The sequence below is a fragment of the Taeniopygia guttata genome, chromosome 3, assembly GCF_048771995.1.
Source record: "Taeniopygia guttata chromosome 3, bTaeGut7.mat, whole genome shotgun sequence".
Taxonomy (NCBI): domain Eukaryota; kingdom Metazoa; phylum Chordata; class Aves; order Passeriformes; family Estrildidae; genus Taeniopygia; species Taeniopygia guttata.
In genome coordinates, this window is record NC_133027.1 from 52,109,469 (window position 1) to 52,135,646 (window position 26,178).

General features: G+C 40.7%; 1 protein-coding gene and 1 long non-coding RNA gene across 2 annotated transcripts; one reads left to right on the forward strand and one right to left on the reverse strand.

The window, feature by feature from the left end:
* Positions 1–83: 83 nt before the first annotated feature.
* SERINC1 (serine incorporator 1) lies at positions 84–16,703 on the reverse strand. Its single transcript, XM_002189088.7, has 10 exons — positions 16,521–16,703; positions 10,862–11,023; positions 9,422–9,615; positions 6,815–6,894; positions 6,490–6,627; positions 5,102–5,271; positions 4,913–5,003; positions 3,475–3,616; positions 3,100–3,330; positions 84–1,643 (listed from the first exon to the last, which is right to left on the reverse strand). The coding sequence occupies exons 1-10, from the start codon at positions 16,557–16,559 to the stop codon at positions 1,505–1,507; spliced, it is 1,386 nt and encodes a 461-aa protein (XP_002189124.1). The 5' UTR covers positions 16,560–16,703; the 3' UTR covers positions 84–1,504.
* LOC116808032 (uncharacterized) lies at positions 15,749–20,165 on the forward strand. The gene is made up of 2 exons (XR_004367327.3): positions 15,749–15,954; positions 18,754–20,165. It is a non-coding gene; the product is annotated as an uncharacterized lncRNA (long non-coding RNA).
* Positions 20,166–26,178: the final 6,013 nt, after the last annotated feature.

Below are 26,178 nucleotides of genomic sequence, written 5' to 3' on the forward strand. Positions count from 1 at the left end.
AAGCATTCCCAGAAGAGGGGTTGAGACGGTTACACAAACCCTTGCAATAGCCAACATCTGGCAGCACCATGAGACATCAGAAGTCGTGGGACATCTTCATCCAAATTTATTTATTAATAAGGTAACAACATATTCCAAATTATAAGCCTTTACTAATCTTTCCATTACTGTCTCAAGTTTGACTTGACATGTCAGACTCTTTGCAGTAAATGTCAGTGTTCAGGTGCAGAATTAAAAGCTTCAGAGAATAGCAACTCGAAGTCACAGTTACAAACACCACGGAAAGGGATGAGCATGACATCGGCTGCAGGCTCCAGGGTCACTTCCAGTCAGGCTGCTCTAGGCTCAAGTTGTAGCAAGTAACAGAGAAATTATGCAGTTTATGTACTTCAGTTACAAAGCAAAAAGCACAAAAGCATTTTAAGATTTTGTAACTGCACAGGAACTATGCCTAGATTTACACTTCCTAGGCTCAAGTCCATCTCTGGCAATGGACAACAAGTAAATACCTAATACAGTAAAAGATTTCAAGATTCAGAGCCCCAAATATTGTAGGAAACCCTTCAGCAGAAGCCTCAGTAAATGCAAACCTTCTCCTTCAGTTATTGTAACTTCTGTGCTCCATTTTCTCCACTTTTTTTTTAATCACAATACTTGATTGCTCCAAAAGGCTTACACAGCTTTCACCACTCGGCTCCTTGCAAACTTCATGATTGTAGTGTAGCCAAGAAAGTGGCACACAAAACAGCAATAAATTACAGCACAGCTATGCTACTTAAACTACTTAAAAAACTAGTAATACTATGTAGATGCACATTGTGAACAGGTGCCTTAAAAACATGCTTCTGAGCATCTGATACCAGGGTATTTCCCCCCAGGGTGCCTGTCCTCCTGTGTGCAATGGGACACACTGGACTGGCTCCTCTGCAGCTCCAGGTGCAAGTTTCCCCCCTCACATCTGTGTTGATGATGGTACAGCTGTCCTCGGCATGGGAAAGGTCAGGCTAGTAGTGTCAAAGTGCTGCAATGTGTCCAGTGAACCCCAAAGTGTTCCACTTTGAGTCTAACACACTCAAGGCTTATTTGGGAATCAAGGCAACAGGGGTCATCAAATGTAGACCCTTCTTCACTTGCAAAGCCTGACCTAGCACTGTTTAATTACCCTAATTTAATGCTTGCACTTTTTTCCTACAACCATTTAATGGAATTGAGGGGAAAAAAACATACATCCAAAAGCTCTTGATCTTACATCTTGTGCTCCCAAAGCACTCAAACTAGGAGTAATCCTATGAAAACCATCATTACAGCAATTACCATTGAGCTCAGCTAGAAAAAGTCATTTACTGAAATGGCAAGACATGATTCAAGGTAATCATGCAGGATAAAGCAGGGATACTACCTGGACAGCACATACACGTGTATTTACACCCGCACTATTACCCGGAATACTGTTTGTTTCAGGGACACGTGATGCTAACACAGCCTCTCTCCAGAGCAGTACAGCTCAGTCGAAGTCGCGGTTGGTGAGAACCAGCGGAGCCACCAGAGTCCACACGTACAGCACGATGCCAATCCAGCTGGAAGAGATCTTCACCCACACGGATGGCCACTTGCTGGTCATTGTCTCATAAGAAGAATCCGGACTGTGAACCAAGGAAAAAAAATAAGATCATTTGCAAATTTTTTTTCAATATAACATACTTGTGGTTCTAAGCTACCCTTCAACACTATTTTCACAGGAGATCATCCTCAATTCACAAATCAAAGGACCCTTCTCCCAGGCAGTTCACACCAGTCTGTACAAGAACACCACTTTAGGTAGGTGTCAGAGGAGGTGGAAAAACAACAACAGCACAAAAAATACTCAGTATGAGAAGCAGCCAAAAAGGAGAAATAATTGCAAGGAATCTTTAACGAATCTGCAGAAAGCAGTAAATGGATAGCACAAGATAAAAATAATGTATTTTGCCTTGCCAAAGGACACCACCTAGAGAAATCAATAATCTTGATGTAATGTTGGACGCAAGTAGGGCCACAAATCAATTTCACAGCAGGACTATCTATTAAGAGTTATTGCTGAAGGAAGTACCTTTTAGTGTTGCTTTTTCAACACAAACTGTTCTTTGCCAAGTAACTAGAGACCTTAAGTTGTATTTTTTAATTCTAAAGAACATTTGATGTAGCTGTTAACAACAATTCACACACAGAACTACTTTATTGTGAGGATTTTCTTCAAGGATCAGACAACATAATTTCCTTCCACCAAGCCTGGTCAGAGAATAGCTGTGCTTGGAAGAGACCACTGAAGGTTCTCTAGTCCAGCTCCACTGTTCCAGCGGGGATATCTAAATCCAGCTGCCCCAGATGCTTTTGAAGTACCTCCAAGAATGGAAGCTCCACAACTTCCCCTGGCAACCTGTGTCAGTGTTCAGTCACCCTAGCAATGAAGAAGTGTTTCTTTACGTTCAGAGGGAACCGCCTGTGTCCCAGTTTGGGCTTTTTGCCTCTGGCCATGTCACTGGGTACCACTGAGAAGTCCTGGCTCCATCCTCTTTGCACACCTGCTTCAGATGATTATACACAGTGGTGAGACACCCCTTGGGCCTTCTCCTCTCCAAGCTGAACAGTCCCAGCTCTCTCAGTTTCTCCTCATATCACATATGCTCCAGTCCCTTCATCATCTTCGTGGCCCTTCACTAGACTCTCCAGTATGTCCATGTCCCTCTTGTACTGGGAAGCATCAGAACTGGAGGAGTTGGGAAGAAACACCTTCCCCTTGACCTGTTGAAATAACATGTCCTTTTTCTAGCTCTCTGTACTAGACATGGGCCTAGTGTTTACTAATTTTTGTTACATAATTTAAGACTTCATCCAGTTCACTTTAGCAGATGTATTTCAGCAATTCTGTGAATAACAAGAATCATCCTAGAAAGTATGACAGGCACTTGTGAACAAGGTTGGCTACAGTTTTCAGATACACTTCCTTAAGAAGGCCTACTCAAGACCTACATTCCAGAGCATGCAACTTGTGCCTCTTTGTCCAGCAACAGATGGCCTCTTGTATGCTCATTATCAGCACATCTAATCAAATGTAAATACCTGTACCAGTTGGTAAGTGTCATCATGATATACAGTGATGCCAGGAAAAGCATGAAGTGGAAGAAGGAGTAACTGTAAGTAACTCCATCCCTCTCATTATCTATAGCTCGGTGAACATCATCTCCATCATCAAGGGAGCCATCACTCCTGGGCATTCCATCCTCTATCAGTGTTGACTCATCACTGGTCAGCATCAGCTTGTTAACTTGGCTGTTGTTGGATGTCCGGATGCTGGATATAACAGAAAAGGACACTGTACAGTTACCCAAATAAATAACTCAAATAATAAATAAATCAAATAAATAAATAAATCCAATTTAGTATCCAACAATAAGAAGTGATACAAATTAATGCATTTTTTTTAAGGAATCTTACCTTGAATAGAGAACACAAAGCAGAAACAAAACCAGTCCTACAATCCCTTGTGCATCCCACCACTGCACTACCTGACCTTGGGTTGGAATGGTGGTGCTGTTGTAACCAATGATGCTCAGCAGACTGGGGTTACAGCGCCTGTCTGTGAGGGAAATTGCATTAGAACTTACATAAGACAAGAACAGGACAAATATTTAATAACACATTTCCATGTTGAATGCACAGAAATAGAAAGGAACTTCGTGACTGTGACAATCTTGAAGTAAAATCTGAATTTATTTTTAGCCTACTGAATCTCTCTAGAGGAGGGAAATGACAGTATATGGCATAAAAATCTGTCTCTTCACGCAGATAAAAGGATTCTGAACTTATGTAAGATATGCATCAACTGCTTTACTATTCCATCATTCCATACATAATTAGATACAACAAAACAGACATTTCTGCATAATAAACTTCAGATATTCTACTGCTAAGAAACAAGTTTAACAAGCATATTCTATAGATGGGGTACCCGAGTCATCCCAGAATTGGAAAATAATACCACTAAGTCAGTTTTTTATTATGAGTGGTTTCCAACCCACAGCATCCACAGGTAACATTGATGAAATGGCTGAAAGTAGTAGACAATCTTATTTTCCCATAATCACTGCCTGAATTAGATGACTCGCGTATTCCATGACACAGAAGCACAGAGGATTGTCCATAGATAAAAGGGCCAAAGGCCCAATTAAAACTACTAAAATCAGTATCAGGTGATTTATTTTAATCATCAGAATTTCGCACTTATTTATTTTTAGAGGCAATCAACTGTTTCCAAACACAATAAACATTAACAACATTTATTAATACTTGTTATAAATCCTCAGTTTGGAAAAATACAATCAGTAGCATCTTGGTCACCTAAGAAACGTGAAACCTGGTAGAGATGAAACTCCTAGACTCCTCAGGGGAGTTGCACTGATCTGCAAAATCTAAGCTTTAGAATACTGTAGTTCTGCCAGTAAAGAGCAGAAACGCTTACATGCCATACAAGCAGGGGGAAAAGACATTATTTTAGTATGCTGGTTGCAGAGGGGGTGAAGCTCAAAGATGTGTGGGCAAGGCCAGGTTGCTATTTTATACCTCCTACATCACTGCTGGGAGCTTGGCTTTGGGGGGAGGAAAAGGTAAGCACACCCTGGAAGAAGTGGCTCTCTGCTTCCCTCTCCCCCTCAGGGGAGCTTGCCTGGAGCAGCCACGCAGACCCTGCCCTCCCTCACTGCTGCATATCCCTTCCTATCCCTCAGGAGAGCGGGCTCCTAGTAGCACATGCAGCTAAGCCCTAACACATGCACATTCTATTACCCTGTTCTAATGCTGCCTTGCAAAAGAGCTGGAAGTACAATTTACCACTGAACGGATTACCCAAAAAGCTCTACACTGCTATTACGCCTACCTGGCTCATTGGTCATGGCTGACCAAGTCAAATACATTGTGTAAATTGTGATCACTGAAGACTGCAGCAAACCAGATCTTGGCTGAGATTCCTACACAAAGGAGTCACAAAACAGGGAAGTTAGGCAACAAAAGTTGTAGGCACAATTATATTTTGAAAACACAAGAGGCAACAGAATTAAAATCATACCTGAATCCTTGGCAGAATTGACATTACAGAAGCACCAATGCACAGGAGCATATTAACACTGATGAATGTCTTGTTCTCAGAACAACCTTCTGGATGAGTGTAATAAACATAAAACAAGACAATAGCTACTAGAGACAGCAGATAGTTGACAGCTGTAGCTGAGAGCAGAGCTGTGAAGAAACAAAACCATAGTTAAACTTGTTAATAACAAAGACTACTATGATTGGAATGATACTACATGATTATCAAGTGTGGGATACAATATACAACAAGAGTTCTGGGCATTGAAATGTAAAGGAAGTTCTCAAATAGCCTGTGAAGTATTAAAAAGAAACAATACATGGGAATCCTGAAGCTATGCTTGATTCTCCAGTGTTCCAACAGCAACCAGAAGAGCAATAAAGGAACACAGTTATACCGGACACTCCCTAGCTAACAGCTTAAAAAAGAAACTGAAGAAATACTTCTCCAACAGACGCTAAAACAAAATCTCATTTCCAAATTACATCTTAATAAAAACACTAAATAGAGAAGTGGCCACTGAATAAAGACAGGCCATGCTGTCTTTTGAAACAGCTAAATTATCATATCTGAGACACTTTATTAAAATAAGATTTCTCCAGTGAGATGACTTTACTCTCCTTCACTACCCTGACCTTTCACTCAGCATATACCTTCAAAGAATGACTAACTGTAAATCAGAAAAAACGTTTGTTTGAGATGATTCTACTCAACACCATGCACTAGCAGGTTACTTTGTTTTTAATGAGCACTGAAGGACTAGCAAAACCTGTGGCTAAAAAAAACCAAACAAACAAACAACAAAAAACCCAAAACCAACCCAAAAAACCAAAACAAAACAAAAAAACCCCAAAAAGCTGCAGTTGCCACTTCTCTGATTTCATGATGCACAGAAGCTCCACCTAAACATGAGGGAGAACTTCTTTACGTTGTGTGACTGCACTCTGGAGTTGATTACCCAGAGATGTTTTAGAGTCTCCCCCATTGGAGATAGTCAAGAACCATCTGGACACAATCCTGTGCCATGTGTGCTCCAGGATGATCCTGCCTGAGCTGGGAGGCTGGATCAGATGAGCTGCTGTGGTCCCTTCCAACCTCACCCATTCTGTGATTGTGTGAAACTCATGCCCTGCTCCCAGAGAATAGATCTTAATACTCAGAGGCTGCTGTACCTCTCCCTGCTTCCCTTATTTAACTTGACAACAGAAGGACATCAATGAGCTGAACTACGTATCTGAGAAAATGATACTCATGCATGAAGCAGCCCTTTCTGCACTGGTAAAATGAACTATTCAGTGAGTAACTCATTTAACACACTGCACATTAAATTAAATTTAAAACTTGACTGTAGTACAGTCCCTCCTTACCTGCATACCAGCATCTTGAGTTTCCTTCCTCCATTTTTTCAACCCAAGATTCATTCCAAGAATGGGCAAAGTCAATAAGCAAGACCAGCTGAATAAGAATAAAGCAGAATGCTCCAGCCATACCTACATAAAACCACACTAGAAGAGAAGTAAAACAAAACCAGTTAAGAACCATAGGTCATTTACCCCCCACTGTACTGTCCCTAAACACAGAGAAGCACTACAGTAACACAGCTACAATTAAAACTGCATGACATCAGCATGCACTTTATTTGAAACTAAGTATGATAGTGCAAAGATGCAGAGGAAGATAATATTCCCTCACCAGTTGTAAATGGTCCCTCTGGTATGAAGAAAGCTCCAACACTAATTGCAAGTGCCGTTGCAAATTTAAAGAACCAGAATCTAAAGGGAAATAAAAAATATAAGTCAACTGTTAAGTCTAGTCTAATTCACACATAAAATACACATCTTCCTACTTTTAATATCAAAGTTGTAATTGTTGCCTACAACAACATACAATATTATGCTGGAGCTCCCTACCAGTGTTAGTTCACTTCCTACATGAGAGAAATACACAAAAGTCTGGATCCTTCCCACCCAACTTCAGATTCTTTAGGCCTACAGCTGATGAGGATTTATCACAAAAACAAATGCAAATCATTTATCCTGCACAGAAAAGACACAATCAAGTTCCAAGACTCTGCTTCAGGGCAGTGTCATTGGAATTTTTCTTCCAGTAACAGATATGCATTCACAGACCATCAAAAGACATCAGATGTTTCCAGAAAGCATACAAGGGAGTATCCTTCACCAAAGGTACACCAACCTCACCCCAAATACTAACTGTATAAATATACCCCACATGGAGAACTTCAAACTGTTATGCCAACAAAACTGTAAGGAGGTAAAGACTATTTTTTCTGATCCCAGTGACAGGCAGCTCCAAAAACAGGCATGATTCCATCTACATGCACTTCAAAACTGAATGTAACCACATAAAGATGTGTACCACACCACCACAATGTCAAACACTTGTCAATTTTTCAAGTTTTCTATTCCTTCCCATTTCTTCCCATACTTTGAACAAGTTTAATCTTTCCTGCTGGCTGTAACAATCAAATGATGGATACCAGAAGAACAAGTTCAAGTTGTGTGGAGAGGAACTATGTGAGATGACAGAAGTGTAGAATACAGAACAAAATGGACTAATTTCTTAGGATATAGAGAAGTGACAAAATCCAGTATGAAAGTTGAATTAAGTTGTAACATTTACAGTGTAATACAAACCCCACTAAAAGTAGTTTTAGAATCCACTTTTTTAAATCGATGTCATTCTCAATTATAGAAATAGAAATGGGTTCAAGTTTGTATATATTTAATCTCTAATTCTAGATGTCTCTGCTCTACCCCATTCCACAACTGAAAACAATAGTCATCTGAAATAACACATAAAGCTGCTGTGCATTCTGTCAAGCCAGCAACTATCTCGTAGATACATTATAATTGAATTTTTTCTGTTGTGGTCATAAACCTGAGGCAAGAAACCACTACGATTGCCATTAAAAAAGCAGAGAAGGTGAACATTGGTGCTAGATTGTATTACTGGGCTTAACTTGCATGCAAGCATGAAAAAGTTAGTACACATATATGCAGAAACCTAGTATTCTGAATAGTTCAAATCACTGACAAAAAGATTACGTCACAAAATATTACTGAACATACAGACAATTTCAAAAATCAAAAGCCATAAAGCTTTTCATAAAGCTCAGTAACACATATTATTGAAGCAACGAGTTATTACAGAAGTGTTGAAATTAATGTTATTATATATTTTACCAGCAACAGTTAAATAGCATTATTTTCCCCTGTATCCTAGTGCTGATGTTAGATTGGCTAAGAAGAGCAAACTGCTAAGGGTTGCATTACCAGTATCTAAATTTGTATTGGAGAGCACAACTCCAAGTAAGGTTATCAAGAAGATCCCAAATACTTAAGAAAAAATTTAGGTAAAAAGCATTCCTCATCATGTAAAATCACCATGTGCCTTTCTCTGAAAAAAAACTAAGAAAAACAACAGAGCTCTGATACAGAACATAGCCGAACCACTTTCTTCTTGCTTGCAACAAGCATTTTCTCCTAAACAAAGCAGGGTGGAGGGAAAGGCTGAAGTGAGTTACTCTTGCTAACATATCTTAATACTGTACTCTCTTTAAAAGAGACTAAAAAAACCAAAAGTAAACCAAGCAATATTCTGATCAGTCTTAATTATTTTCCCCTACAGAAATAATTCAAAGCTTTTTCTCGTTTTATGCTAGACATGTTTAACCCTACTATACTGAATATAAAATAAATTTTTTTGGCTTAGCTGTTTCATAGCTTCTGTTAAATACAGTCACCTCTAAAAAGTAGTAGTCTAAGCAATCACTGTGACCACCAAGATTAGGCACCATAAATGGTTTTAGGCTTTTCAGCACCATGTCCTCTCACAAATGTTTACATTTCCTTAGTCCAAGGAGCTACTTTACACATAGGCAGGACCTGGATGAAAACTACCACTTGTGTCAATATACAAGCTGAAATTCCACTATATTCTTCCATCTGATAATCCTAGCTAAAATGAAATACAAATGAAAATCTACTGGAAAACTCAGAAACTAGATACATAACTCATTTCTTTTTGCAGAGGGGCAACTGAAAAGATAGCAGAAAGATGAAAGATACATTTTATACATCTATATCGATATATATGTGTAACCACTATAATCTCTAAAAGAAAACTGTTCAGAAAGAAACACAAGTTCTTATGAACTTCAAAGTTAAGAGGAATAGAATTCAGATGAGGCTCTTAAATATTTTTATTTCTTGGAAAGATCTCTGTGGAATGAAACAAAAATTAATCACTAACTCAGCACTCATTTCTGCATCTTACCCATTGTGCACAGCTGCTCTGGGGTCATTGCTGCTCTTCACTTTGATCATCAGCAAGGAGAAGAGAAGGAAGAACATGGCCATGCCAAAGCACACACGGTACACAGCCTTGTAGCCAACCAGGACATCACAGTTCACATGGCCCTGCACACCAGGAATACTTGTTCCCAATCCTCCATCACAAAATCCAGGAATCTGTGATAAATACAAGACACATCACTCATTTTTAAAAGAACTCCTGTCAGTAAATGTATATCAAAAGATTTCCAATACACAATTCACTAATATTCTAACATTACGTAACTATTAACACTGTGAGAAAGTATGATATTGAAGGACTGCATCATTAGCTACAGTCCAACTAGAATATCAAACACATGCAAGGAAAAAAAGTCCCGCATAGGCAGAATAAAATAAAATAAAATAAATCTTCCCATAGAATAGTTTGGGTTGGAGAAGACCTTTAAAGCTCACCTAGACTAACCCGTCAGCCGTGGGCAAGGACATCTTCAACTACATCAAGTTGCTCAAGGCCCCATCCTACCTGACCTTGAATGTTTCCATGAATGGGACAGGGATCTTATTACCAGGTTTTTGGTATTATTAATAATTTCAAAACTTCTCAAAGAAATGCAGTTTTCCCTTGTTGATCTGAATCAAGACATAAAGATCTGGGAACTGGTATATTTGCCTTGACAGTCACTATCAGGCTTATGACATACTAGGAGGTGGCAGGCTGCTTACATCTCTTTAAAACAGCCTTTCCCAAAAAAGTACCATCACCATCAATTAGGTGTATTCATAATTTCCATATGAAACAACTGAGAACATTCTCTCCAGTCACTACCAGGACGTGAGCAACATCTTTCAGAAGTCAAATCATACTCCAGAAAGCTGTAATTTTCTTTCCTAGGTGACTAACATGGCTCTCACTGAAGCTCTAATGTGGTAACTATACCAACCTACAATACACATTTACAGATTAATCATTTGGGGGAAAAAAGACATGAAAATCATGCCTAAACAAAGCTACTATCTACTGAAACAAAATAAACACTGTAAAACAGAACTGAAGTACATGCAACCCAAGCTCAGTGAACCTGTAAGCTCTACTGTAACTCAGATTACCACTCTTCAATTTTATATCGCATCTTCATATAGCTAATAAACTGTAAGATCCTACAAACACTTCCTAATTCTCTGGGTGGAAAACACGCTACTACGACGAGTGAAAAATATTTCACTCAAAAGAGTGCTTTTCATCTATAGAGGGATCTTCCCACAACTTCTTTATTTGACTTATGAACAAATTAATGGTGATTGTGAAGCACAGCTGGTAGCAAAACAATATATTTCCAAATAAAATCCATGCTTTTCAAGATGTCAATTACTATTATTTATGACATTTTTCCTACCAAAAATGCTAGCAATAAATGCTGACCTTCTTCAGCTGCTCTTCCATGCCTGGTATTAGCATCACACAGGCAACGCTCACGCCAAGAAGCAAAAAGAAGGCATAAATCAGCCGAGTTATGGTGGAGTTGTTTCCACTGGGGCAGCATCGGCAAAGCAGGCACGGGGCACTTCCACACAAGCATGGTATCTGACAAAAAGACAAAACATGAATTATTTAAAAAGCTTTGGATTGCTAGATTTCAATATTTAATTAGGCTGTGCAGATCATCAGATGTGATAGAAAATTACTCTCCTTGCATCCCACTGCTGGTGAAGACTGTCACTGCAACACGTTACAGAGCCACCAAACAACAGCACTTCCCGATGCGCCACTGCACAGTGAAATTACTGCTATGCCAGAAGTAATCACTTAGCCATTCAGGAGAAATAAAGACTGCATTCAGGCTCATTTTTTTCTCTTGAATTTTATTTCATTTCAGCTAAATTACATGGAAGGATATTCTTTTGTTAGCAACTACATCCTCCCTTCCACAGCTGCAGAGAATAAACAAACATACCACAGGAAAAAGATACCAGCACAACTGTCATGTAGGTACACTCTCAGCACCTTGCATAGTTGGGATAAGTCTCACTGGGACCATAAATATTTCCAAAACACAAAAAAACAGGAGATAGAGCCTAAATCTTAGGTTGCAAACTATTTCATATTAGCAGGTAGTCACATACCACATAATTCTGCAAAATTAACTTATGCAATGTAAAAGTTACAAACAGTAAGAACAGAGCAAATATGCAGTACATGTGTTATTGATACCAAATATCAACAGCAAAAGTGGATGGGAATGTTGTACAGTTGTAATACTACAAGGAGGAAAAAAACCAAACAGGACAAATTTAATTCTCACACAGAAAATTGTGGGAAGAAGAAAGGGAGCTATTTCAACACGAAATGGTTGGGAAGCAGGGAACAATTCCCTGCCATGTGCTGAGTGACAATTTGGGAAGTAAAAGAAAGGCAAGGTCCCACAAGTAAACATTAGCCAAAGGAGGAAAGGTACAATCAAAATTGTGATCACTGCACTTCTCTGAACTGCAACAAACCATGCTATCTCTGACAAAAAAAAGATACAGAACAGGGTTAAAACCCAGCTTCTCCCTCAGCACACATCCAGGGACACTTCCACCATGGGACAAAAGCCACAGGTGTCCATCACTGCATGAGAGACAGTCAGTCACCTAAGGACAGGAGGAGTTCAAGGCGACATGACCAGGACATGCCAATCACCCAGTATGACAGGCATGTGTCAGACAGAGTTCTCAGCAGTTCAGTCATATGACAACCAAAAATGCCAGCAGCCCACTGTGACCGGAAAAGCCCCAGGGGCTGCCGGGAAAAGCAGACAGATTGCCACAACATTGCTGGCAGCCTCCTGAGAAGCCCTCGGGAAAAGGCTGATTATATCATTCTTACAGTTTTAACCTGACACACACTGGACCCACAAACTTTGTCTTTTAAATAACCTCCCTGTATTCTTTTTGGCACACGTATTCCTTCTCAAGGAGCCAACAATTTTCACTCCAGTGCACTAGAGAATCATCTTTAAATTAGCAAACTTCACCATTACATTTGTCTTGCTAAACCACTGAAACTAGGCAGATTCTCATTATAAGTATTTCAGGGTGTGGAAGTTATTATACTGCCCCTTTTTACCTTCTCCTCCACTCAGTACAGCACAAATAATATGAAGACATTGATTATAGGAGGTTTCATCTCAATCTAATACAGAAAATATTCGACTTAGAAATTATTAGACTGAGATCAACCAATCCCTGCAACAACCTCCCTAAGGATATGGTAGAGTCTACATCACTGGCAGTGTTCAAGATGCAACTGGACAGGGTACCAGATCATCCCACTCAGGCCCCCTTTTTCATAAAAGATGGAGAGATGGAGTAGGTGGACCTTTGAGGCTGCTCTAGGACTGCAAGCAACTACACTAGGGACATCTATGCTTCATAAGCAGGAAATGTATGGCAAATATTATCTCCAAATCAGAATTTTATAGTACTACTGTCTTACACTATTTCCTACATACACAAATAATCTTTCCAGTGAAAAATATCTCAGTGCTCTGTTCAAACAATTATTTTCTTGAACTAATTCTGTCTGCATTAACATTTCTAAACATACTGTAGAATAAAAGGTTGAGTTTGGCAGAATATAATATATGACCAGGCTCATCTGCTGCAGAAAACATGCGGACAGGAGCAACTGTTATGAAAATTCATTTCTGCAAGGAATCCCAGTGTTACACTGTTTGTTAAATACCTAAATAATTCAAGCAACTTGCTCCTTTCCTCAGTGGAAGCAGAAGCACGAATGCTTCTACAGACAGGAAAGACTTGCAGTAACTGAAATGAAGACGATTGTCTCCAACTCACTGGGAAAAAATGTGCCTCAAGAGAAGCCATACACTGCAATGGAATGTCTGAGCACTAACACTAGCTTTTAAAACGTTTTGCCCCTAAACTGCTCATGCACATCCATCTCTGAACAAGAGACACCTGTTGATACATGACACTATTTATACAAGCTGGCTACTTACACAGGGAATCACGTTACAGTCCAATTCTCTCTTTCTTCGGAAAAAGAGAATAAAATACATACAATTCCAACAAAATAGTATTATACTATCGGCAAAACTACTTGCTACAGACTTCAAAAAGACCAGGGACCAAGGAACATTCAGCCCATGGAATTCAGCTCACCAGCACAGGAGACAAAGCGAGTTTGTGCCACTTTCTTCCTAAATTTAAAGTAAACCTCCAACAAAAATTTCAGTAGTACACACAGCAAGACACTACCATGGACATCAAAGCTTAACTCCCCAGTGTGACTCAGTCACATATGCAGACAAAAAGTTACTCCACAAGTACTTTTTCATTTGCTTCCATAGGGAAGCTTAGACAAAAGTTACTCAGACACAACTGAATAAAATCTATTGCCTTCCAGAAACTTTACTTACCCACCAACTTATATCCCTTTACATTTCTGAGGAAAAATAAGCAGCTCAATGGTGTATCCTAAGGCAAAACAAGAAAAGACAAACCCACACACCTATTCTGGGAGCAGCCAGCAGGGCATACAAGTTAATTCATGCCTGCTAAAGGAGTCATCTTCATTCCCCAGGGCAGTGGAAATTGCATAAGGAACACTTAACAAGATGCATAATGAAGGAGAGAGAAAACCCCACAAAATCATGGAAGGACAAATTTTACTGCCCCTCATGAACACAGAACAAGTTTTTAACATTAAACATCATCTCCCTGCTGGAGCAATGACTAAATTATTATATATTGAATTAAGTATTTGCAAAAACACTAAGCCCCTGATGGGCCTAGTCAGGGTTTAGCTACATCACCCCTACTCTTAAGCTTACAGACACTGAATTAATCAAGACATATGCCTTGAGAGAGAATATTAGAAGAGCAAAACAGCTCAGCAGTTTCAGAGAAGAGAACAATAGAAGCAAGACACAGCAGAGGTGATGAAACAGTGCTGCCTTATCAATCTAGGCTGTCAGGAGCAGATGACTTTTGATGAGATGGCTCTGCTCTTACGGCTTTAGACTCATCCCCATCTCTGACAGGCTCCCCTTGCTCCTAAAAATGCTAACCTGAAGCACTGCCTGGTCAGCACACGGGAGTGCAGAGCAGTAACACACAGCAGTAACACAGCACAAAAGCCCAGCAGACACAAGCATGGCAAGAGGCCTGACTGGGGCCTCCAGCAGAGCGGCTCTGCACAGCACACACAGGAGGTGCCCTAGGGAGGAGCACCGCTGGCAGCAGCATCCCCAGTGCCACCTGCACCACACCTGGGCCAGAGACTCCCTCACCCTCACTGAGCTTCCTCCTCACAGCCACAAAGACAGCTCCTACTGACACACCCCTAGGGACCAGCAGGCACAGAGTCCAGTTCCTGGGCAGAACCGCTGTATAGGTTTTAAGTGCTGATTAGCTGTGGTTTTAAATGTGGAAAGAAAATGAACCCTTTAAAGCCATCAGGGGAAAGAGAAAAATAATACCAACAAAAACCACGCAGCCTGATTTGTTTGGGCACTTCAAAGGAAGGGACAGGAGTTAACTACTCACAGTAAATCTGATTTAAGATTATGATCTCATGCAAATAATTTTATCTAACAGGCTGAATTTCTCTGTAGAGAAACAAATAATCAAGAGCAAGTAGACTGGAGCTCTTCAAACACAACAAACACCAACCAGTTGTCAGAAAGGCTGTTTACTTGGAAACACAGTATATATTAACTCAAGTATTCAAATTAAAGCCTATAGTCACAATGTCATGAAGTATTTAACAATAATTTAAAATAATACTGTTAACTATATCCAGTTAGTCATTCAAGCCTAACTGGCTAAACCATTAAGTAGTAAGATGTTAATGAGACCAAAATGAACCCTGACAGTAATTAGTTAAAATTGTATTATCAGTGTTCTAGTTGATTATTTACAGGCATATCAGCCTGGAAGTTAATTTATGCAGATTTTCCAATTCTATGATAATTTCATATAATTTGTACATGAGATTAAGGATTATAGATCATCTCTCTTAATTAAAGGTCACTCTGCATTAGAGGAGCCAAAACCCATACATTCAGATATCACAAAAATAGGAGCTTGGATAAATGTGAGGTTTTGTTATATCACTAGAAGTGTGCGTATGAATGCTTTTATAATAGGTAATTTAATTCATGCATGGTATCAAAAATTTTTGGTATGAAAAATTCAGATTTTCAGAATCCCACTAACATTCTTACAGCAAACATGTAAAACAAACCACTTGATTATGTCAACACAGACTAGACACAGAAAGACATATCACTTATGGATAAAACAGCAATGCCTCAGTTGAAGACTCTACCAACTTCTTTGCTTTTCTGCATCGTGCCAAGGGCCTTAATGCCATCTCAATCTATTGCTTCCCACGAACAAAAATCACCTGACGTGGTGACACATCACCAAGGATTACTGTGCCGCGAGCAAAGGATGGCTCGGCGAGACAAAGATGCTACAAAGGGTGGAGCTGCTCAAGACAAAGCCGTAAGAAAAAGGAATTAAATACAAATATTAGAATCAGGGAAACGTGCGGGTTTTGGTTATCCCGAAAGAAACGCTGGAGTTCAAAGCATTTGATCAGACTCCTTAGAGATTCGGGCAGAGGTGATTTCAGAGGACACCGCGACCCCTCCCGCACAGCAACACGGATTAAGCGGCGCCCAGCAGCTCGACAGGCCGGCCTGTCTGGGCTAAGCACGGAGCTCCCACAGCGCCGGCGAAAGGCTCCGAGCGATCCCTGGGGATCCCGGGAGCAGCCCGGGAGAGGGACCGCGGCGGGGACAGCGCCCTGCCCGGCGGAGGCGGGCCGCGGCCTCTCGGCGGACAGAGCCCGGCTGGAGCCGGGAAGGGGCCGGGAAGGGGCCCGCAGGAGGAGGAGGAGGAGGAGGAGGAGGCAGCCCCGCAGCCGCCCTGGGTGCCAGCGGCGCGGGGGGGCGACGGGCGAGGCCCGGGTGGGAGGCAAGGAGGGGAAGCAGCGGCCGCCGGCCCCGAGCCTGCGGCAGGCAGGGAAAGGCAGGGAGGGACCCCCGCGCCGCCCGCGCCCACCTTACCCAGCTCGCCATGGAGCAGAGGCCCAGGACGCTGCCCATGGTCCCGGCTGGGCTCGGGCTCCCCCAAGATGGAAGCGGCGGCGCCCGACGCCGTTGTTTACCGCTCCGGCCGCGCTTCCGCCGCGCTGACGGCGCCGCACGTCACTGCCGGCCCGGCACGGCACGGCACGGCCCCGCCGCTCGGGAGCGTGCGGGGTGTGGGCAGACGGGATGCTCCTGGGGGTTACGGAGCCGGGGTGCTCCTGGGGGTCTGGGCTCTGTACGCCTTCAGGCCGGGAAGTGAGATCCATATCATACTCGGGAAATGAGATACAGCCAGGGAACAGCAGCAGCCAGCATCCGTCAGTCAAGGGCATCCGGGAGCTAAAGCTTCAATCTTGTTAGTTGTAAGCTGTAGCAAATCAAGGTGTAGTGAACTGGATGTAGTAAAGCAAAATGTTTTATGTCATTAAACCAGATAGTCAAGGACATCTGGGACTTAAACTTTAAGGGTGTAGTAAATCAAGTGTTGATGCACGTCTGTGGATACTTTATTAACTTGGCGAAATATTTGATGTCCATGTGTCCTATAGCTGAACTACGTCCATTGTAATATTAAAAGTCACACTTACAGGTCAAAGAGACCACTGGCCAGGTGCAGACCCTCGCTCTCTGTGTGCACAGATGTTAGCTGGGGTGATGTAGACTGTATGGAAATTACTAACTAATCGCAGCAGATGAACGCAGCCCCAGAAAAGGAAAAGGTCCACAAAAAAAAGAAAATAGTCCTGAAAGAAAAAGTAGGGCCTAAAAATCTTTAAAAATCAATCATGGACCAGGAAATTTAGGTAACACATTTAATATTATAGACATTGTAATAAATATGTATTTATTTTTTAAAAATTAATAATAAGGATACCATCTGAGCTGAAAAATACCACCCTTTCCTTTGTAAAAAGTCTTAAGATCCAAAACTAGACACTTAAGAAGGATACATACATACATAAATTGGATTTTTAAATAAAATGTTTAGAAGCATACATCATTAACATTTTTGTCTCTTACAACTTTCCATTCTTACTAACATGCAGTCATTGCACTATTACATGCTGGGGTCAGATTGGATTTATCTGTGGATGTTGCTAAATCTACCCTTTGTAACTGATTTTAAAGGCAATCCTATTTTCAAAATCAAACATAAAAAGGAAAGGCTAAGAAGGGATTTTTGCAAGCTGAAGGATTAAGGCTGCAATTGTCTAGTGATAATAAAATGGTAATAATAAAATGGTTATAGCTATTTGTTTGAAAGGTAGGTAAACAGAATTAGTGGACATGGAATAATTTTGGAATACCTTTAGTTCAGTCAGTAGATCCAGAACAATGATTCTTAATGTTCACTTTTTTTTGTGCACTGATTTGAGCTAGTGAAATGTGCTGTGTTCATCTCCCACATACCACCACAGTAGCTGAGAGGTCCTGGAGGCGCAGCATCAGCTCACAGCTAACATTGCAGCTTGCTTCATGTGATTAATGCATAATCTCCATTCCCTCTCGTTTGTGGAACCCTTAATCTTTTTCAAAGATGAGTTTTCATTAGTTACTGATTTTTTTATGCTTCAGTATTCCCGCAATTTTCACAGAGTGCACTTTTTCCTCACAAGAATATAGCCATGGCAGCCTATTTCTCTCCATACCAGCCTGATCTCTTTTTTTCCCAAATACTAAATCCCATCATTTTCTCTAATTCAGTCATTATTTCTGCTATCTCATTTGGAGCATCCACTGTGGAAAGATACTGAAGAATTATGTACACTTCACTGAACCAAGTCCTGCTCCTCCTTCACTACCTATCTCTTCTAAGAAATTTTAAAAGAGAAAAAGTCTGCTATAGGAATTTATCTTCTGGAATTTAATTCAATTTTCAAGACATATAGTAGCCTGACAGCATTAAATTATATTGTGAAATACCAGTTTTACTTCCTTTGAAGGGGGGTGGAATTCATCATACCCAGATATCTGTCCCAGATAGCTTCCCCAGTGTGATATCTTGCTTCTCTGTGACCCTTTTGAGTTTGCATGAATATGATAGTCATTAGTTGCCTAGCTTTCTGATTATTTCTTTTTAGAAAATAACAGGACTCAAATAGCAGAATTAACTTTTTTTTCCCCCCTTGTTTGTATTAGGGAGTTTCTTACTAAAACCTGCCTTTTTGTCAGCTGTTTATTGGAAAATGATTATTTTTCCACTTGTCAGGTTCATGATCTGCACAACAGTGATCAGCTCCTTCAGTGAGCACTAGATCTGCAGAGAGCCCAGAGCTGCCTTTTGGAGGATCCCAAACAGGGCTACGCAAGGTTGAACCTCCAGCAGAAAAGCCCTGATAACCATTTTCTCTCCTGAGTCCCTGTCCCCAGACCACTGAGAGGAAGGGTGAGCTCAACCGGGCAAGATTCACTACTTACACAGGCTCATGCTTCAGGTGAGGCATCACACACACAAATAGAACAGGTAAGGGAATAAAAATTCAAACACAACATGGCTATACTGCGGCCTCGCTCGTCTTCGTGGTAGTCATGCCGAACTCATAGCAAGCATCAGCGTAACATTCGGAGGAAGCAAAGTGTTCACCCTTCAAAACTGGAGGAGAAAAGGCAGGACGGCTTTTGTTCTCGTGATATGGAGCCACAGCTAAAGATCCTTTCCCCTAGAGGGCAGTGCAACTTAAAGAATTGAAATATCTCCTGGCAGCGTTCAAATGGAAATCGGCAACGTGAAGATGTGGTTTTTATCTCGACAATGTTAACAGAAAAATATTCTACAGGGGTGTATTTTCTGGAATGAATCTGTGTACACAGTACGATTCTACATTTCACTTAATTTATGTCATTTTTAAGGGAAATCTACAAAACCCACCTTTTTTCCCCCCCTTGATCCTCTAAATGAAAAGTAATATTGAAATAAGGTCTGTGACAACAGATTGTTGTATTCAGTTTTGATATCTATTGTTAGAGAGAAGTGGAACACCAAAGAATAAAATTCTTATTTCTGATGGACTGTGCGAGGACTTGTAATAGAGCTATCAGAAATTTAATGGAATTCAGAGGCCATATTATTCAAGGACTGACCTAGATATAAATCTAATAGATTCAAATAGATAGGAGTATAGAATAAATGTTCCTCTTTATCTACCCCTTAAGTTTGTGGGTTTTGTATTTTTTTTCTTCTAGCAATACCTCTTTATGTAGATCAATATCAAACAATGCAATGGATTTAAATGGTAAAGCATTTTCAGGTATGCTTCAAAAATGATGGTTTATCATCCTGAAAAATACATTACTGAGTAGAAATCGATTAACAACATTCTTTCTTTTTTTTTTGCAAATATGTATGGATTTAATCCTTCTTTAGAAAAGAGTGGATAATCTGAAATTGTTTTATAGAGCTACTGTCATGAAGCAAAGAACAAAATATCATCAGATTGTGCAAATTGCTGTCACTCTATTTATAGCAGCAGAAGATTAGATGCAGCTTGGGTCAAGATTGTTATTAACGTTCCTGTTAAGCCCCACCACAGTCATTGCAAGTGAGAGAGGAAAACTAATTTTTACTCTGTTACTGTTATTGTGTGCCTGGAATAAATGCATTTCAAGGGTAAATTAACAAAACAGTCTCACATCACTACATAATGTTACATTCTTAACTGGAAAAGACAGAAATATTTGTAATAAAATCAGCCCCCTTCAATTTGTATAGAATAGTATGGTTCAGTGTTTCTAAATAATTGGCATTTGGAAACTGCTGTTAGCATTGTAACAACGTTTGATGGATGCCTTTAAAACCCAATACTGACAACATTCAGTCTATTTCCATCTTCCCTACCGATCCAGTCATGAGAAGCTTTGTGTTTGTATCTCTTATCCTGGTCATAAGTCTAAAAACAACAAGTGGAATTCATCAAGGAATGATTTATTACCCTTATTTTTCATCAGCCAACAAGAATTTAGACTCCATCTGTATTCTTCAGAATCCCCCTGTCTTGTGTATTGGACGGTTCATGCAGGTGAGATGCCTGAGAGTACCTGAGGACGCGTGGCTGTCATGGCATTAGGCAGGTTCCAGTCTCCAGAGAGACCTCCTCACAGTGGCTGTGCTGCAGGCGGCTTCAGCACGAGCTTGGAGGGAGGCTGGGCACGAGTGCTGTCCCCCCAGCTCAGTGAGCCGGGTGGGAGCCTTGATCTGGTGGAGGGCAAGAGGGCTCTGCAGAGGGATCTGGATAGGCTGGATCGATGGGCCACGTCCAATGGGATGAGGTTCAACAAGAAGAATGTTGGGTTCCACACCTGGGTCACAACCCCACACGGCGCTACAGGCTGGGGGAAGAGTGGCTGGGAAACTGCCTGGTGAAAAAAGGACCTGGGGATGTTGGATGAAAGTTAGATGGCGTGTACCCAGGTGGCCAAGATGTGAAGCCAGTTGATTACTGAAATAAGATTTTTTAAAATAACCCTTAAAATACATCCATCCGTCCAACCAGCCAGTCAGCCAACAGAACCACTGGGGAACATAAATTTATGTACTTAAAGAGAAGATAATATTTTTTTAAATTATTTTTTATATATCTGCAGGGATATTATTAGAGATACACCGATTCACACCAGCTGTTACTGGTCTGTTTTGCCAATTACCTTTCTTTCATTCTTAAAGGCAGTGAAGACTCATTACCCTCAATTATGAGTTTAGGCTAAGAACAGTATTTGCCGGTCAGGAGTGGCAATACAGAGGTTCTGATCTTCTTAAAAGGTAATCATGAGGAAGTAAAGATGTAGGATTTTAGTATTTGCTCCATAAAAGCATTTAGCTGGAACAAGAAAGCAGGAACTTAGGGATCATTCTGCTGTTAGGACTGATACTTTGGACACTGTGGCTAATTTTGAAGATATTAATAACATTGGTGGGATCAGATGCAGCTTACCAGCTATTTTGAACAAAATAAAATGTGAACATGTTGAACCACTAGCTATTGTTTAATTGGCTATGGGAGTTGTCCCAGAAAACAGGAAGCAACAAATGTAGTGCCACAAAGGCTCTGGAGGCACCTGCACAGCTTGGCTCCCTGGGAACACATGCTGCAGAAACCTAATAGCATTGTGATTTGGCTTCTGCAGTTACCTAGATTTCTAAAAAAGCCTTACACAAGGTCCTTACTAAGAGCTTTCAAAGCAACTAATCAGTCACAAAATGACAAAAGAGTCTCCCTTTTCGATTAATAGCTACTAGCAAGATCCATCAAGGGCTATTAAGCATAATTGTCCAGTTCCAATCTCTATTCAGAAAAATCCTTAAAATGGTAATTGCTGGAACTGGAATGGCAAAGCAATCACCACCTGCTTGTCCTTCAGCTACACTCTTTCCTGAAGCATTTGCTATTGGTTTTGTTCAGGGACATAATGCTGGGCAAGAGGATACTTACCCTGACCTAGTGCTGACCTCTTAGCTAAGTGTCATACTGTGCACTGAATTGTAGCAACTATCTGTAGATTTTTTTTTTTTCTCATGATAAAAGGACTCTTCCTTTTGTAACTTAATAATTTTAGTTAAAAATAAAGCAATAATTTTCACATAGAATCAGAGAAAGGTTGGGGTTGGAAGGGACCTTAAAGATCATCTAGTTCCAAGTCCCCTGCCATGGGCAGGGACACCTTCCACTAGACCAGGTTGCTCAAAGTCCTATCCAACCTTGAACACTTCCAGGCATGAGGCATCCACAGCTTCTCTGGGCAACCTCTTTAGGTGCTTCACCACCTTCTGAGTAAAGAATTTCTTTCTAACATATAATCTAAAATTGCTGCCTTTCCATTTAAAGCCATTGCCCTTTGTCCTGTCACTATCTGCCCATGTTAAAAGTCCCACTCCCTTCCTCTTATAAGCTTCCTTTAAGTACTGAAAGACCTCATTAGGTCTCCCTGGTGCTTTCTCTTCTCCAAGCTGAACAAGCCCAGCTCTCTTAGCTTGTCTTTATAGGTGAGGTGCTCCAGCCCTCTGACATATTTGTGGGGGGCGGTGGTGAAATCTGTCATTGCTCTTGTTTTTATAAGATTTTTAGAGAAAGGAACATGGTACCTGCAGTTTGCTAAGTTGTACCAAGATCCCTCCTCTGCAGAATCCTGAGAGACCAGTCAGGGGCACAAGCTGACCATAATCCTTCAACCAAAGAGCTGCACTTGTGGTGGGGAGGCGAAGCTGGAATTTGTACATGTATGGCTCAACAGCCACAAGCACTGGAGGACTGAAAAAAAAAATTTGGATGACAGCATGAACTCTGCATCTGTGTAAACTCACTTAAGAGAGAGCAACACTCTTCAAGTCAACATTTGTAAACCCAAGCGTTCTCCCTCACAGCAGCTTCTTTCCCAGCGTGACCATGCTTGTGCTGGTGGCAGGTTCAGATGTAGGAGCAAGCAGTCCTGGCCCTTAAGCAAAGCTGTTAGGTGTAAAGATTTATGTCTGTGTACTAAGTGGGCAAATTGCTCTCTCAATCTGTTAAGCTGTCAGTATGATCTCTTGGCAAGCTATAACAGTTTGCTGCTATTTTCTGGAGTGGAACAAATTGCCTGTGTGCAAATATAGCCTAATAGTAAAACACACCGTGGATATACTGATCAAGGCACTCAAGGAAGTAAATCAGAGTTTATTTTCAGAATGCTTTGACTTCATATGGAACCAGTTTTTAAACAGGAAGGAGAATCAATGTTTTCAGTGATGACTGCCTAAATTATATGTTAATAATTCCTCTGCAGTCCTGTTAACTTCAGCTGAACTGTCTGTTTCTCTGAACCTCCTGCTAGCAGACCACTCTGGCCAATCATGCCTAATTTGGAGTACCTATTTCAAAGGAAAAAAAAAAAAAAAAAAAAACTTGAGAGAATGTTTAGAGCCAAAGTTCTCTTTCAACAGTTGCTTATTGACAACTTACTTATTTTGCAGAAACCAAAGTTAAACTGATTTAATAATATGAAAGAAAAAAATCACACACTGGTCAACAAAAACATACTTTTGCCAGTTTTCTTCTCTGGCTTGACAGGTTGGTTTCTGAAACAGTGTTTATTCACTACTAAATCTGAATTTCATAATTTATGGTGTTCTGCACTGGACTAGTGGTATTGGAGCAGTCACTTTGTATCAATGATGGAAAAGCCATTGGCTAGAGGAAGCATTCAGAAGCATTGGTATTTCTGTGACCGCTTTGGAATAAGCTCAGCACTAATTTCCTCTCTGTGCCTGTGAGATTACACAAGCATAGCAAGGTTTTGTTGCACACATCTGGTTCAGTACACTGCGTGTAGAAGTTTGTTTTCAGAAACACAGGGCTCCCAGTAATTTTATTTTTTTATTTAATAGAGACTTTCTGCCCATTCCTCTTTGCACTCTCTTTTGTCTTACCACAAGCAGCCATACTGTTTTCACACCTACCCTGACATGAACTTTCCAAATGATGAACTAGATTAACTCCTGATTTTGACTCTAGGACTTTAGCCAAGACAGAAATCTAGCCTATCTCCCTGCAGCAAACCTATTTCAGGTGGGCATGCAAGGTCTAGTAAAAAAGGCAGTGAGATTTTCTGCCAGCTCTGAGCAGTGAACCGGAGCTTGAGGATAAAAATGTTCTTGCCTACCCACTTGAAATTGACGTAAGAAGAACCAACTCAACAACAGAGGCAGACTTCAATTTCAGTGCTCCAAGAAAAAGAACAAAATTGAATTTGTCCTCTTTCTGGAGTGGTAAAATCTGTGACAGCAGTGTGTCAAGTGAGGCAGATGATATAAAGGTCTGAAGGAGGTCAGGTACAGTTTTAGGACAGTGAGGATGGTGAAAGAGGAAGGTCCAAGTGTACTGGTCCAGGTGGTGCTGGATTAGAGGTCACTATCCAGTGTCCATCATCTTGGGTAAATTACAGGCCCAGGGATGCCCTCATTCATCTCTTGCAGTATACCAAATAGAACTCAACTCTAAAGCTTTCCCAATGCTTTCTTAAATGATGTGCCTGAGATAAACGTCTGGTTCCCCAAGCTCCCACACCCAACATGGTCAGCAAGCAGATGGTGGTTAACCCACCAATATTTTTCTTATTGGTTTAAAGATGGAGACCTGGGGCAGAGGACTTTGGGCTATTGGTGAAGGGACCCCAAGTTTCAGGACTGGAGACATGTTTCAGGAGGCAGACAATCTCTTTCCTGCCTGTATGTCCTAACACAGATGATGGAGACTGAAAGTGGAGATCTGCCTACAAGGGCACGATCAATTGGAGTGAATCATGGAAATGTTTGAGCTGGAAGAGACCTTAAATACCCTCTAGTTCCAACCTCCCTGCCATGGACAGGGATACCTTTCAGTAGACCAGATTGCTCAGAGCTCCATCAAACCTAGCATTGAACACTTCCAGGGATGGGGATGGGATGAATCTGGATTTGCACATCCAAGCAGGCACAGTCTGGTGTCCAAATATGTGTGATGTAGTTTGGACCTATAAATATGCACCATATCTTTGTATATAAAACACTAGTGCAAAAGGAATACATTAAACCCATAATGAATATTTTCCATTTTTACCACACCTATTAATTGAATTTACAGTGTTATGTTTTTATCCTTGTCAGCTTTGCTAGTAACAGATGCTGTCCTGAACCCCAGGTAACATTCCTAGGATTACATTTAGTAGCAGATATTTTCATATGCAACAGTAGAAATGCTGGAGCTCATGTTTATACAAGTCTTTATGCCCATTTCCTAAAGAAATCACAACAGATAGAAGGCTGGGGAGACTGGCACCATTTTGTGGATCACTGTCAATTCTCATGTCAAGACTCAATATGCCATTAGCAGAAAAAGTGGGGCTTTTAAAGATGACTGCAAGAGAGGGAAAAGATGAGGCCTGGAAACTTTCATGCTCCAGGGAATGAAAAAAAAGGGAGCAAACTATAGATCCATTGTACTCCTACAGTGGCACATCTGTGACCATCTCATGGGGATTTTGTGGAAGGGAGTCTTACGGCAGCAACGCCTCCTCAATTTGCACTGTGTGATCTAGGAGAGAAAGAAAACCTAGATGAAATAAGAATATAATGAATTTGAAGGAGGACTGTCTACAACAAAAATGTGCACTGGAACAACCAAGTCTAAGGTAATTTCCCCTTCAAACTGTTTATGTTTGGTACCATATATTTTCCTTTTTGCACCTGATATCTGTCACATTACCTGGTTATCCAGTTAATGCTTAAGAGGAAAATAATTAAGAGATTCATGCACATTTAAGCATCCTTAGAAGATCCTTAAAATAGAGAAAATCCCTATGGCAGTTATATCTTGCCATCAGCATTTAGGTTTTTCAGAATAAAATGTTGTCATACTTGTGCTTTGGATGTGGGGCTGTACTTTAATAGGTGCTAATTAAAACTAAAGTTTGGAAAATGTTTTTTTTTCACTGTGCTTCAGTGTTTCATTTTTTCTTTTTGTTATTTTCATATTATGATTCCAGTCATTATTCTCTCATGATCAAGTTGTATTGTTCTAAATTAACTAAACTAAAACAACCCAAACCACCCCACGCACACACACAAACTGAAGAAAAAGTGTCCATTTTTCTGGTTGGCAAACATCTTTTTTGCTGCATCTTTCACATC